This window comes from Malaclemys terrapin, chromosome 2, assembly GCF_027887155.1.
Source record: "Malaclemys terrapin pileata isolate rMalTer1 chromosome 2, rMalTer1.hap1, whole genome shotgun sequence".
Classification (NCBI taxonomy): domain Eukaryota; kingdom Metazoa; phylum Chordata; order Testudines; family Emydidae; genus Malaclemys; species Malaclemys terrapin.
Genome location: NC_071506.1, coordinates 100,833,304 through 100,847,492, shown reverse-complemented (window position 1 = coordinate 100,847,492; position 14,189 = coordinate 100,833,304). Strand labels below are relative to the sequence as shown.

General features: G+C 46.9%; 1 protein-coding gene across 3 annotated transcripts in view; it reads right to left on the bottom strand.

Moving 5' to 3' along the window:
• Positions 1-14,189, bottom strand: part of ZNF236 (zinc finger protein 236) — a 191,491-nt gene that overhangs the window by 74,310 nt on the left and 102,992 nt on the right. For all 3 annotated transcript variants that reach the window (XM_054020455.1, XM_054020456.1, XM_054020457.1), the window contains exon 19: positions 69-220. In XM_054020455.1, coding sequence (XP_053876430.1) covers positions 69-220 — 152 coding nt within the window. The remainder of the gene's footprint in view (positions 1-68; positions 221-14,189) is intronic.

Genomic DNA, 14,189 nt, shown 5'->3' with positions numbered 1-14,189 from the left:
ATATTTTCATAAGTGAGGCTTTTGTGTACACCATGAATAAACACAATATTAAAAAGGTAGTCCATTACCTGTGTGAGTCTTCTCATGGGATTTAAGAACTCCTGAGGAAACAAATCCACGGCCACACAGCTGGCATTTATAAGGTTTCTCACCAGTATGTGATCGTACATGCTGCTTCAAATGGCTGGATTTCTTAAAACCCTTGTTGCAATAGTCACATCTATTTAAACAAAGAAATGGTAGTTTTCAGGTTGTGCTATACTGACAGTTATTATGGCCTTTTATTTGAACTCTACTGATGTAAGTCATTCTTGTTTAAACGAAGGAAAACGGCAGTGCAAGTGTACTCCTATTCTTGAATGTATATATTTTAAATCACGTGTCCTCAAAGTTTTACAGATTTTGTAAAGTTACATAGGGAGTATTTGACAACCTCAGTTTAGTACAAGCAGCATTCACAGCTTTGATATAATTAGTAGTATTTTTTGTTTTGATATGATCTAGTAAGATTATGCCAGTAAAGCAGCTAAAACAATTCTGTGGGTAAATATACAGAGATATTTTCCAAATATACAGTTTTAGAAAGTATAAATTCCTCAGGTATAGACATGCGGTCACCAGGGGCTTTCCCTGTGGCCATGACAGCCTCCTGGGCGGTGATAGGGGGTGGGAGGGGAGCGGCAAAGCATCAGCTTCCCCCGCCCCCTCCCTATTGCTCCTGGATGCTCTGCCCTGCACCGCCTCTGGAGACAGGTAGGACATACAACGCTGACGGAGCAAGCACCGAGTGGAGCGGAGGTGGGCAGCAGGCACAGTGCGGCAGCAGGCACAGACCCCAATCACCAACCCCAGGTGCCAACCCCCAGGCGCCAACACTGACCCCTAACCCTGGCCATGTGACAGCAGCTGCGAACCCCAAGTGCCGACCCCCAGCCCTGGCTGCTGGCCCCAGTTGCTGACTCTGGGCTCTAGTGGGCGCGGGCTCTGGGCACCGATCCCTGGGTGCATATCTCCAGCACCGACTGCAGACTCCAGCAGGTGCTGGAGCTGGGTGCCCACCCCCAGTCCTGATTGCGCGGCGTCAGGTTCCAGTGGGTGCTGGCCCTGGACACCAACCCCCAGCCTCGGTCATGCAGCAGCAGGTGCAGATCCAAAGGCAGGCCCCAAGTGCCAACCCCGAGCCACATGGCATAGGGTGCTGATCCCCTGTGCTAGACACGGAGCCCCAATCGCACAGCAGCTGGCTTCAGCGGGTACTCGTCCTGGATGCCGACACTAAGCCCCAGTCACACTGCAGCAGACTCCATGGACACCAAGCAGTGGCCCTGGATGCTGACCCCTGGACACATGGTGGGGGCGCCAACCCCCAGCCCTGCCCATACAACAACGGATACTGGCCCTGGATGCCAACCCCTAGCTCCAGCCATGCAGCAGCAGGTGAGGAGCCCAGGTGCCGACCCCTGGACACGTGGGAGTTGACACTGATCCCCAGCCCTGTCAACACAGCAGCGGGCACCAACCTTGGGCTCCTGCGGGTGCTGGCCCAAAGTGCCGATCATCAGCCCCAATCACGCGGCAGCGCCCCCACAACTCTCCATCCACAGGACTTGCTGTGAAAAGTGACATTAACAAAGATACAAATATCACTTTTCACAGCACACTTAGCACCCTAATGCCACCCTGCCTTCAGAGTTGGACACCCACCAGCAGCCGCCACTCTCTGGCTGCCCAGCTTGAGCCCTGACACTTCTTTCATTACAAATTAAGCACTGCCCCCATCATCCCTAGTTCCTGCTGCCTCTCCGGGCTCCCCACCTATCGCCCCATCACCCATGTGTCCTGCTGCCTTTTCCCCATTGTCCTGAGCTCCCTTCCGAGGCCTCAAACCCCAGGCCTAGCCCACTCCTTGCTTCTTGACCCTGGTGCTCCCCACACCACGGCACTGTGTGCGGTTGCCCACATCACCCACCCATAAGGCCCTGTTCAGTCCTGGTTAAATCCACATCGCCCTGCTCCCCCCAAATATAGAAGTCAAAATACACCTATGTACCCGAGTGCTCCAACAATTGTGGAGATGTAAAGTTTTAAAGTTGCCTTGTAAACTCCATAAATCATAATGCATACGCATTCCCTTCTACATATTACTACAGTTCAGCCAGAGCTGAATTACATAGGTGTGGTTTTCTTTCAAGTCACAAAATGTTTTCATACTGTGTTTACATCTCCCACTACTGTAGTTCCGTAAGCAGCTATTGGTCAATGTCATCATCAGCAAGGTCACTGTGTGGTGTTTGAGTAGGCTGAGATTGTTTGTGGCAGAAGGCAAAAGACTTAAAGACACGAATGGATATCAGAAAGTTTTTCAAAAAATCAGCACTAGAATGTGACCCTGAATGTGATATAGAGATGGTCCCACCTCCTGCTAAGAAAAGCAAAACATGGAAGGAAGAAAAACCAACATTTCAAGACGGGTTTAAAAGCAGTTTATTGTAATTCTGAAGTTGTCTGATTCAGTTTCTGAGCAAGCTGCAGTGTGTGCTGTTTGTAAGAGAGAAATTCATCAAATCAAAATTTATGCAATGCAATGTCACTATACCACGGGTACTTGAAACAGAATTACCACGAGGTGCAAACTGTTACATGATGCAAACCCTGAGTTCAAAATACAACAGCAGCGGCTCAGAGATTTTTTGAATAAAGTGGATCAGATTTGGGTGGCTACTTTTAAAGTTGCACTACTTTTGGGGAAAGCATGGAAACTATTCAGCGGTGGAGAACTCCTGAAGAAAATTGTTCTGGTCGTAGAACCAGAAAGTAAGCTTTTCAGAAAGATACCACTGAGCAATGACACATTACAGAGGAGCACAATTGTGAAGGTGTTTTATGTCAGGTGAGTCTCAGAGGTAGGCCAACTGGCAAACACATTTTTGAATGTGTCCAAGACAGAAAAGAGAGTTACCTTTTTGTAACTGGTGTTCTTCGAGATGCGTTTCTCATGTCCATTCCATTGTAGGTGGGTGTGCTTGCCACATGCACCAGTGCCGGAATTTTTTCCCCCCAGTGGCATCTGTAGGGGACTGGCTCTGGTGCCCTCTGGAGTGGCATGCGTATGCACCAGTATAAGGGGGGCTGCCGGCTCCCCCCACCCTCAGTTCCTTCTTGCCAGAAACTCCCAACAGTGGGGAAGGAGGGTAGGTCATAGAATGGACATGAGCAACACATCTTGAAGAACACCAGTAATGAAAAGATAACTAACTGTCTTTTCTTCTTCGAGTGCTTGCTCATTTCCATTCCTTTATAGGTGATTCCCAAGCAGTACCACCAGAGGCGGGTAGGAGTTCGTGGATGTGTCGACTGCAACACAGCTCAAGGGGGTCTCTGTGGCAAAACCAGTCACACATCTCATGTGAGAACAATTTATCCTGGACGCGAGGGTGGAAGGCCGATATGGCTGCCAGGTGCACCTTGACCGAAGAGAGGGCAAAGCCCTGGTACTTTAAGTGAAGCAGGTAATCCAGGATGGACTTCAGAAACAACTGGGTTGGGGAGATGTTGCACTCCGATGCCCAGCAGAAGAAGTGCTTCCACTTCACTATGCAAGTCGCTCTGGTGAAGGACTTTCTGCTTTACAAGAGAGCCTGCTGTATCTTACTAGAACAGGCCTGTTCCTCCTAGTTCAGCCATGAAGCATCCAAGCTGTGAGGTGGAGAGAGGTAAGATTTGGGTGCAGGAGCCGACTGTGGTCATCCGAGAGCAGGTCCGGGCGGCTGGCCAGTAGCCACAGGGCTGCCATGGCCACTTCCATGAGCGTGCTGATCCAATGCTGGTGAGGCCACGCTGCAGCAATCATGACGACTCACACCTTGTCCCTCTTGATTTTCAATAGGACTTTGCCGATAAGCAGAATCAGTGGAAATGTGTACATCAGGTCTCCCGACCATGACAGGAGAAAGGTATCGGAAAGAGCGCCCCTGCCGAGGCCCTGGAGAGAGCAGAACTGATGAAACTTACTGTTCTGTCTGGTGGTGAACAGGTCCACTCAGGGAGCCCCCCACTTTCGGAAGAGTGCCTCTATTACCTCCGAGCGGAGTGACCACTCATGGTGACAGAAGGACCTGCTGAGGCGATCCGCCAGCGTGTTTTGGACACCAGGAAGATGCAAGGCTTCCAGGTGCATCGCATGCTGGATGTAGAAGTCCCACAGACGTAGGGCCTCCTGGCAGAGAGCCAATGAGCGCGCTCCCCCTTGCCTGTTGATGTAGAACATCAAGGTGATGTTGTCTGTCAACATCTGCCCTACCTAGCCAGAAAGCTGGGGTAGGAAGACTCCGCAGGCTAGACAGATGGCCCTGAGCTCCCTGACATTTATATGTAACACGAGCTCCTCCCGAAACCATGTCCCTTGAGTCCACAGCGTACTGAGATATGCTCCCCAACCAAGGTAGGAGGCATCCGATATAAGGGAGACTGTGGGTTGTGGACTCTCGAAGGGCACCAGCACCAACTTCGGGTCAGTCCACCACTGTAGAGAGGTGAGTACTTCGGTGGGACCATGAAGACCTTGTCCAGGTGGTGTCTGGATGGGGAATAGACTGTTGCCTAGCCACATTTGAAGGGGGTGCAGTCTGATCCTCGCACAGTGGACGACATACGTGTATGCTGTCATGTGACCCAGTAGTCTGAGACAGACCCAGGCCATGGTGAGCAGACGTGTAGCGATGTTGGCAATTAGATCTGACATTGCCCAGAACCTGTCCTCTGGCTCGGGTAGAGTCGAGAACCGCTCCAATAAACTATCCACAAGACCAGGATTAATATTGATTTTTGGTCGTTTATCGGCAAGCCCAGCGCTCAACAAGTGGCTTGCAAGCATCTCGACACTGCATTGGACCTGGACAGGCCCCTGATGAGCCAGTCGTCGAGGTACATGTAAATTTGGATACCCCGACATCTGAGGTAGGCCACCACCACCGGCAGGCATTTGGTAAACACAACTGGCGTTGTTGCCAGGCCAAACTGGAGCACCGCAAATTGGTAATGGGCAGTCCCAACCATGAAAAGTAGGAATCATCTGTGAACATTGGAAATCAATATGTGAAAGCAAGCATCTTTCAAATTGAGGGCAGTGTACCAGTCTCCTGGATCCAGGGAAGGAATGATGGAGGCCAGGGAGATCATATGAAACTTCAATTTCTTGAGATGCTTGTTAAGGTTCCGCAGGTCGAGGATGAGACGTAGACCTCCTTTGGCCTTTGAGATAAAAAAAATAGCAGGAGTAAACCTCTTACCCCTTAAGTGCAGCGGGACTTCCTCCACGGCTCCCACTTAGAGAAGACTTGTTCCTCCTGGGCAAGCAGATGCTCGTGACAAGGGTCCCTGAAGAGGGACGGGGAGGTGGAGTTGGAGGGGAGGGATAGTAATAAACTGGAGGATATATCCCCCTGCTACTGTGCTGAGGACCCACTGGTCCAATGTTATAGAGGCCCGGGCAGGGAGGAAGGGGATAGGCGGTTGGAAAATAACAAAGGAGTAGGATCCAGGACACAGGCTGGAAGGTCGCCCTTGAGCACACACTCAAAATGCCTGCTTACCACCCTGCTGGTTACACCCTTGCTGGTGCTTATAGCCCTTGCCCTCCTTATGGAAGGGCTCTGACCAAGGTTGGCTGCCAAATCTATGGGTCTGTGGTGGCTTAAACTGCCTCCTTGCCAGCTCCGGCATGTATAGGCCCAGGGTGCGCAAAGTGGCCCTCGAGTCTTTCAGGCCATGCAATTTGCTGTCTGCTCAGAAAACAGAACTAGACCATGGACTGCTGAACCTCTGTCGAAAGGCACGATAATTGCAATCAGGACACCCGCCTCATTGAAATCGCCAAGGCCATAGTTCGGGCCATAGAGCCCGCTGCATCTGAGGCAGCTTGGAGGGCTGCAGAGGCTAATGCCCTACCCTCGTCCAGGATCACCTCCGGCAGCGTGTCCGAGAACTTGACCATGGACTGCCAGATATTAAAATCATAGCAGCCAAGCAGGACCTGGTGGTTGGCCACTCAGCTGGAGGCTGGAAATAGAATAAATTTTTCTACCAAAGAGATCAAGCCTCTTTGCCTCCTTGTTCTTGGGCGTCAATCCCGGGTGGTCTTCTCTGTCATGTTCATTGGCTGCTGACACAGCTAGTGAGCTTGGGGCAGGGTGGGTATAAAGATACTCGTACCCCTTGGCAGGAAAATGGTATTTCTGCTCTGCCCACTTGAAGATGGTGGCAGTGAGGAAGGTATCTGCTACAGGGCCTTGGTGATTTTTGCCACCCCCTCATGCACAGGCAATGCCACCCTGGCTGGGGCTTCCACATGAAGTAAGTCGAACAAAGAGTCCGAGGGTTCTGCCAACTCCTTGGCTTCCAGCCCCAAGTTGGAGGCGACCCTCTTTCAGAGCTCCTGGTGAGCTTTGGCATTGTCCTGGGGAATTGGGTGAGAGGGTCCTGCTATTGCCTCATCGGGCGAAGACGATGAAGAGGCAGGAACAGGTGGGTCTGCCAACTCCGCCGCTTCTACCATGGGAGCCTCATCTGAGGCTGGATGGACTTGGGGAGCCTGCTCTGACTCCAAGTCCGAGGGCGGGCAGTAGACTGTTGCCAACAGTTTGTTGAATGCCCCAAAAGCCGATGGTTGGGGAAATCCCCTCGGGTTTCAGAGTTGCCAAGGGGCAGGCTTCTGGCCATGTGGCCATGCTGGGGAATGTCAATGCCCGACGGTTGGCCCTGGCCCACGGGCAGGATCTCCTCCTCGCTATCGGAGCCCCAGGAGAGAGATACATGTCTGGGGGACCAGGCCGGTACTGAAGCCTCCTGTCTACCTCAATCCTTTCTGCCCTGGCAACGAGCCTCTGTTGAGGATCTGTAGGAAGACGACGGATCACGGTGCCACGATCTCGGTGACCGGCGGTGGTGTTCGGTGGATTAGCAATGGAACCCCGGTGATCGATGCCTTATGCTTCGCTCGTGGTGCCAGCCTGTCGAGCGGGAGTGGAAGCATGAGCCGGCCTACTGATGAATCGGAGACCATCAACATGCTCGCCGTCAGCCGTACCGCTGGTCTGGCGACCACTGGCATGGATTCAGGGACCAGCATCTTGACACCGCAGAGCTGTGCCGGATGAACAGCTAAGACACTTCCGGTACTGGGGCTCTGAGCACTGGTGCCATGCCTCTGCAGGTCTGTGCCAGTCCACTGGTGATCTCCACTTCGAGCCCGAGGAACGCTGCCTGGAATCCCTGAACCGATGCTGGGGACTCCAGCAGGCCAGCCAGCCCATGGGCTGGTGCCATTGCTCAGGCGAGCGTTGATGGAGTACCTCCTGCAGTGAGGAGCGGTGCCATACTGATGGGGATCGTTGGAAGGGTTCCAAGGCCAGTTTACTCCTTGAACGGGGTACATCCATAGCCAGTGTGGGTGACACTGGCAGGGACAGGATGTCTTTTGCGGCCTGAAAGGCCTCCAGCGTGGACAGCACCGCCAGGTGCCGAGTACCTCTGCTGCTCCCTGGGGTGGCGAGCAGGTCCTGGAGTGGGCTCGGCCGCTCAGCAGGAGTCAGGGCCCAACCTCCATCTGGCGAGGAAGAGCTGCCCCTTGCAGGTCTTTGCTCTCCTCCAGTCCTCTCCTTTCCCTGTACGGGGCATAGGAGAATGTCCTCTCCCGGCCTTTCTTTACTTTTTAGCTGGTATCGAGCATGGGGATTGGTGCCAGTGGAACACTTCACACCAAACCCACGGTGCTGGGAGCAGAGTCCGACCTGGTCGACTCTGACGCCAGCATAAGGGCCGACTCCAAAAGTAGTGCTCAGAGAGGAATGTCCTGCTCCTTCTTGGTCCGCTGTCAAACTCTTGCAAATGTGACACTTGTTGCTAATGTGGGTTTCCCCGAAGCACTTCCCCATGGAAGCTGATTGATCACTGACTGGCATAAGTTTTTTGCAGCAGTCACAAGGTTTGAAGCCCAGGGACCAGGACATGCCCCATTCCTAGGCTAAGTCCCGTTTGGGACTAACAAACTACACCAAAACTACACTAAGGGAACAATTTTTTAACAACTATATACAAAAAAAGTTTGCAACTGGGTACAGTTGAGAAGGATAGGCTTGCCGAGGCAAGGAGATGTTACAGCACTGTCACTGGTGGTAAGAAGGAACTGAGGGTTGGGGCAGCTGGCGGCGACCCTTACATTGGTGCTTACGCGCATCATTCGAGAGCGCCAGAGCTAGTTCCCTATGGATACCACTAAGGGAAAAACTTCCGCCACCGGTGCATGTGGCGAGCATACACATCTACAATGGAATGGACGTAAGCAAGCACTCGAAGAATGGAGGAGTGCCATGTTAGCTTTGACAATCTCTGCGGCTTGACAGCTGATGGGGCAGAACCTATGCAAAGTGCATGAGTAGGGGTGTTGAACTGCTTCCAGAAAGGTGCACTCAAACTTTTTTTGTTTCACTGTTTTGCCCACCAAGAAGTACCGTATATACTCATTTATAAGCCGAATATTTTTGGTAAAAAAGTGACGCATCAAAGAGCGGGGGTTGCTTATAAATGGGTATACACCAAAATTTGATGATTTTAAACTCTATGGAATCATTGAATTGAATATCTAATACATTGTCGTTTTGTTTACCTGGAGCATCTGCAAGTATGGAGGCTCTCAGCTCCCACTGGCTGCAGTTTGCCGTTCCCAGCCAATGGGAGCTGCGGGAAGTGGCCTGTGAATGCTCCAGGTAAACAAAATGCCCAGGCTCACTAGTGGCTTACCCTAACGGGCCAGGAGCCAAAGTTTGCCAATCCCTGAAATATAGGGTCGGCTTATGAAAGAATCATACAGTTTTTGCTATTTTGATCTATCCATCTGGGCCCTTATAAAGGGATGGGCTAATGAATGAGTATATATAGTACTTGCCAGCAAGGCTTCAATGAAAAGTATGGACTGAATCCATAGTGAAAAAAATGCATCAACGCTGCCAACCAAGGGAGATTCGCAACTCTGAGCAAAATGAGCTGAGAGATACACAAGGTGCTGCTGAATTACAACCCAGTCCACTGGCTTAGTTTTAATTACAGTATACAGAGGCTGTTTGAGCTCCGAGAAGAGTTAGAGGGTTAGAATAAAGTTGCACCAAAAATAAAGTGCCAAAAGCAACGAGATCCAGAAGTACATGGTTCCCTGCTCTTTTTGAAAGAGTTTTTAACCAAAGCTTGCTTCCTTGAGCTTCAAAAACCTCAGCTAATATATTTGATAGCATTGAAATAATTCATACGTTTAGATTGACAATCACCGACATCGTCCAGCACCTACAAGAGGAACAGGACTTCAGTTTTTTACTAGCTTGATCAGTTTCTCATCTCTCAGGATGAGAATGTGCAGCAAAAACTTGGCTTAGCTGTAACCAAATACCTGAGTTTCTTCTTGGAGGAACCTGAAAATCATTTCAGTGAGGGAAACTTTTTCCGTCAGTATACCTTTGTGACTGACCCATTCAATAATTCTGGTCAGGTTTTTTGCTGCAAACAAACTAACTGCCTTGCAAGACAGATTAAGCAAGCTCAAGTTCCTCATGCTGAAAATGTGCAATGATTCAAGAATGAAAATATACTTCAGTCAGACCAGTGTTACAGTACAGCAGTTCTGAAGTAACATGTACGTGTTTGAGGACACCTACAAGCCCCTAGCTAAAGTTGCTTTTCTTTTCTTATCCCTGTTTTTCACTACTGTGCTGTGTGATAGGGCATTCAGTCCACTGCATTTTCTGAAGAACAAGTACCGAAACTGCCTCATTGGTGCTAACCTGGAAGCTTCCCTTTTAGTTTCACAGGGAAACTGAGATCCTGCAGACTTTCCATTCAAAGAGCTCCTGAACTTTTGCAAATAGTCTGTTCCACACAATGGATGTGTTAAAACCCAGAACTTAAAATTTCATTATCACACTGTATTACTAAAGTACAATAAAACAGGATTAAGTTTGTTGTTACTATTATCATTATTACTGTATTGGATTGATTTTTTGTCTGTTTCTGAAAGAAAAAAATTGGTCATATCTGCAGATTTTTCTCATTATTATTTGGACTTCTATTATGTCAAAGCATTTTTAAGTTTACTTCAGAATTGTTGTACAGACCAAAAAAGCAAAAGAATCAACAACAAAGAAGACAAGAACGTGCAAAGCACCTTATTTGTGTTTCTATACTGTTTAGGTCCAGTAAAGAATAAAGACAACTGTGCATTATTTATTTCGATTATTGAGTCTGTAAAAAAAAAAAAACACACCAAAAAAACCCCTACATAAATAGATTACAATGATTTGGATGTATATATATGCATATTTATTTATTTTTCCTAAAGTTAATAAAGTATTTTACGGAAAAAAAAGTGTCAGTGCGGCCATCACCAATAATTAGTGGCTGTACTCTGAGGGCACCAAAAATTTGTTGGGAGAACTCTGATCTAAAATGTCTCATCCCACTAGAATTACCTTAATGCTGCATGTTTTTGTTACATTCTTTGTGCTAGACTGATTCCTCTGGGTCTTAATTGCAGGAGTTGATAACCCTTAGACTGCACCCTTTGGATGGGTTCTATCTATTGTTTAATAAAAATATCCTTGGTTTTCTGGTTTCTCCAAATCCCATCGCATGTGATTCAAATCCTTGTCTATCTTAGGGCTTGTCTTCACCACGGGGCTAAGTCTACCTAGATTACGCTACTTCAGCTACATGAATAAAGTAGCTGGAGTAGACATAGTTTAGGTCGACTTACCCCAGTGTCTTCATGGCACTGAATCAATGGGAGACGCTCTCTGGTCAACTTCCCTTACTCTTCTCGGAGAGCTGGAGTACCGGGGTTGACCGAAGAGCACTCTGCCATCGATTTAGCGGGTCTTTCCTAGACCCGCTAAATCGATTGCAGCTGCATCAATTGCAGCTGCATCAATTGCAGCAGCGTTGATCTCTCTGGTAGAGGAGACCAGCCTAAGTTACCTAAAATAAGTGCAACAGCAACTTAAAGTGGTGCAACCATGGTGGCATTTTTGTTGAGAATCATCGGGAAATAACAGAATTCAGTTCTTAATAGCTCTAGCACAGACACACTCTGTGAGCTTGGACAAGTTACTTAATTTTTGTGTTCCTCAGATTCCCCAATTGGGAAATGAGGATATCCTTGTGAGGAAGAGTAAGTTATTTGTGAAGATTAATTCATTAACATTTGCAATGCCCATTGAGAGTGGAAGTTAATCAGGTTAAAATTTTACATACAAAAAGTTTTTCTGATTAAAATTGGTCCTTTCTGGAAATGGAACTTTTCACAAAAAATTGTCAACCCATGGGAAATCATCTTTTGTGAAATTTACCATGATATGCATTAGTTTTGATGCATATCGTTCCCTTGCTAACATTTTTGTATGCTAAAAACATCTTTTTGGTCAGCAAAAATATTTCATATTGATTTCACACATTATCTTAATAAACATTCCAATTATTAAAAAAAAAAATCACTGAAAGTTTCATGAAAAACATAAAATGGGTTTATTTCCAACCCGGTGAAACGAAACAGTTAAACTTTTCCCCCAAATTGTCTTTTCTTGTGAAATGATAGTTAATTTGCATTTCTACAATATCTTCTAATTAGAGCTGGTAAAAAAAAAAAACAAAAAAAAAAAAAAAACAAAAAAACCAAAAACCCAGTTCTTTAACATACAAAAGTTTTCAACCTCTTCAAAAAACAAACACACACACTCCCTTGACTCTGAAAATGCTTGCCAATCACCACTCAATTTCAAACACCCCTTGTCTTCACTTTGAAGAAAGGTGATTGAGAAGCAAGCATCTATTCAAAATAGGGTGTACTTGTACACCAGGGACATCCTGAGCACATAACATTCCTGGTTTCAAACCCTTTTTTTGGTATTCATAGCAAAGTAGTCAGGGCTATAATCCGATCATCCGCTCTACAAAAGGGGTCAACTTGCCATTTCTGCATACTGAATTGTCAGCATCCTCCGTATGGCTAATGTGACTGCCATCCAATGGTACCACAGGTTATGTATTTTGCACAGGTTGCACCCATATTTATCCTGTTATACCCTTGCAAGGACAAAGGAAATTTATTTACTTACCTGTATAATAACTGGAGTTCTTTGAGATGTGTTGTCCATATATTTTTTATATATATATATATTTTTTTTACTCTTGGTGTGAAGGCGCCCCACGTATTTGTGATCAGCGTCTTTTGGCCAGCAACCTCCGCTGGGGCTACACTTGCTCTCTGAGTGTCCTCATGGTCTGTACCAAGGGCATAAAGAGCAGTATGGCCCAACCAGCTCTCAGTTCCTTCTCATCACCCGGGGCTGTGAGAAAAAGTGCTTAGTGTCTACATCTTAACACACTTACCTTAACTGTTTTTACTATATTCTTGCAATTAGTGTTAGATTAGAATGAGTTAGCTTATTGAACTGTAAGCATATCCTTTTGATAGGTTTCACATGCACCTTGAGTATCATCATGCTCCATACCAAGGACATAAAGGGCAAAGCAGCCCAATCACCACTCAGTTCCTTCACCACCACAGAATCCAAGTGACAAAGGACTCCAAAGTAAAAGGGAAGGAGGGTGGATCATGGAATACTGTGTGTGTGTATACAGATAGATAGATAACATATTGAAGAACTCCAATTTCTGTACAGGTAAGTAACTTTTCTTTCTTCCATATTTTTAAACTATACACACACACACACACACACACCACACACTCCATCGTTGGTGACTCACAAAGCAGTAACCTAATCTAAGAAGGTGACTGCTCAGAGTCTAGTCCGAGAGATCGTAGTTCAGCTTTGCCAAAAAAGGATCTGACCTTGACGCTTCAAAATGGAATATTTCTTTTTAAAAGTATGGATTGTCCCTCCTTCCACAAGTGGCTGCCTTACAAATATCTGTGACAGGAATATGTCACAAAGAAGCTGCGGATGCTGCCTGAACCCTATTAGAATAAACCTGAACTGCAAAAGTCTAAACTAGCCATATCATAAGAGGACCTAATACAACCAGAGGCTCATTCAGACAGCCTTTGGGCTGAAATTAGATGACTTTCATTTGCTCAGCAACTACTACAATCTATCTCAAGAAAATTCTGAACTGATTAGTTCTTTGTAAATAAAAGGCAATGCTCCCCCACTGGAGTATGCAAACTAGCTTCTCCTTTATTTGAGTGACGTTTAGAAAAAAATATAAGTAGATGGATCATCTGATTCAAATGAAAGTCCATAACCACCTTTCGTAGCAATTAGAGTGGGGTCGAAAATAATTTCAGAATGAAATACTGTACAGGGTGGGTCTACCATGAGGGCTTGTATTTCTCCAAATTCTTTTTGCTGACATAACTGCAACCAAAAAGGAGGCCCTCATCAACATAAGTAGCAAGGAACAGGATGGCATGGATTCATAAGCAGAGGACTTGCACATGATGATGTTCCACATGCGCTACCACAGCCCCAAAGGGATAAATTCATCATCACCATGGTTCTGATTGGAGGGATGGCACAAAAATAATTGCAAAGTTGATTGGAATGATTCCACCACCCTGGGGACATCAGTACATTTTGTAGTATTAGGCATATCCAAGGGATGTCTGCTCAGAATGTAAACCTATTTTATCAAATCTTGCATGCAACTAAGGCCTAATTTTGGGATGGGAGAATAGGGGACTTGGATCTTTTCTTAGTGGAAGCTTTCACAGGCAATCTACCTCTTTTTTCCTCCAAGGAGTGATGCTCCTTATTCTCAGAAAGCTTTTTGTCTGTCTTACCAGAGACAGAAGCTGGATTCTTGAATGATGGACATCTGGAACTGACAAATCCTGAGCTTACTGAAACACTCATAGAAAAGGGTGGAACTTGTCCAAGGAGTGGGACTAAAATACTCGGTCACTTCTGCAGTCAGTCTTACGGAGCTGTCGAATAAAAACATCTGCAAACATGCTTCCTTGGCTTCTGAAATCCTTTTCAAGAAAAATTTATCAACGACACATTTGCTAGGAGTCCCCAGACAAAACAAGACAATAACCTAACTAACCCACTCTAATTAAACACTAATTTACAAGACATAGGAAAAACAGTGAAGGTAAACACAAGTAGTCATAGACACTAGGTAGTTCC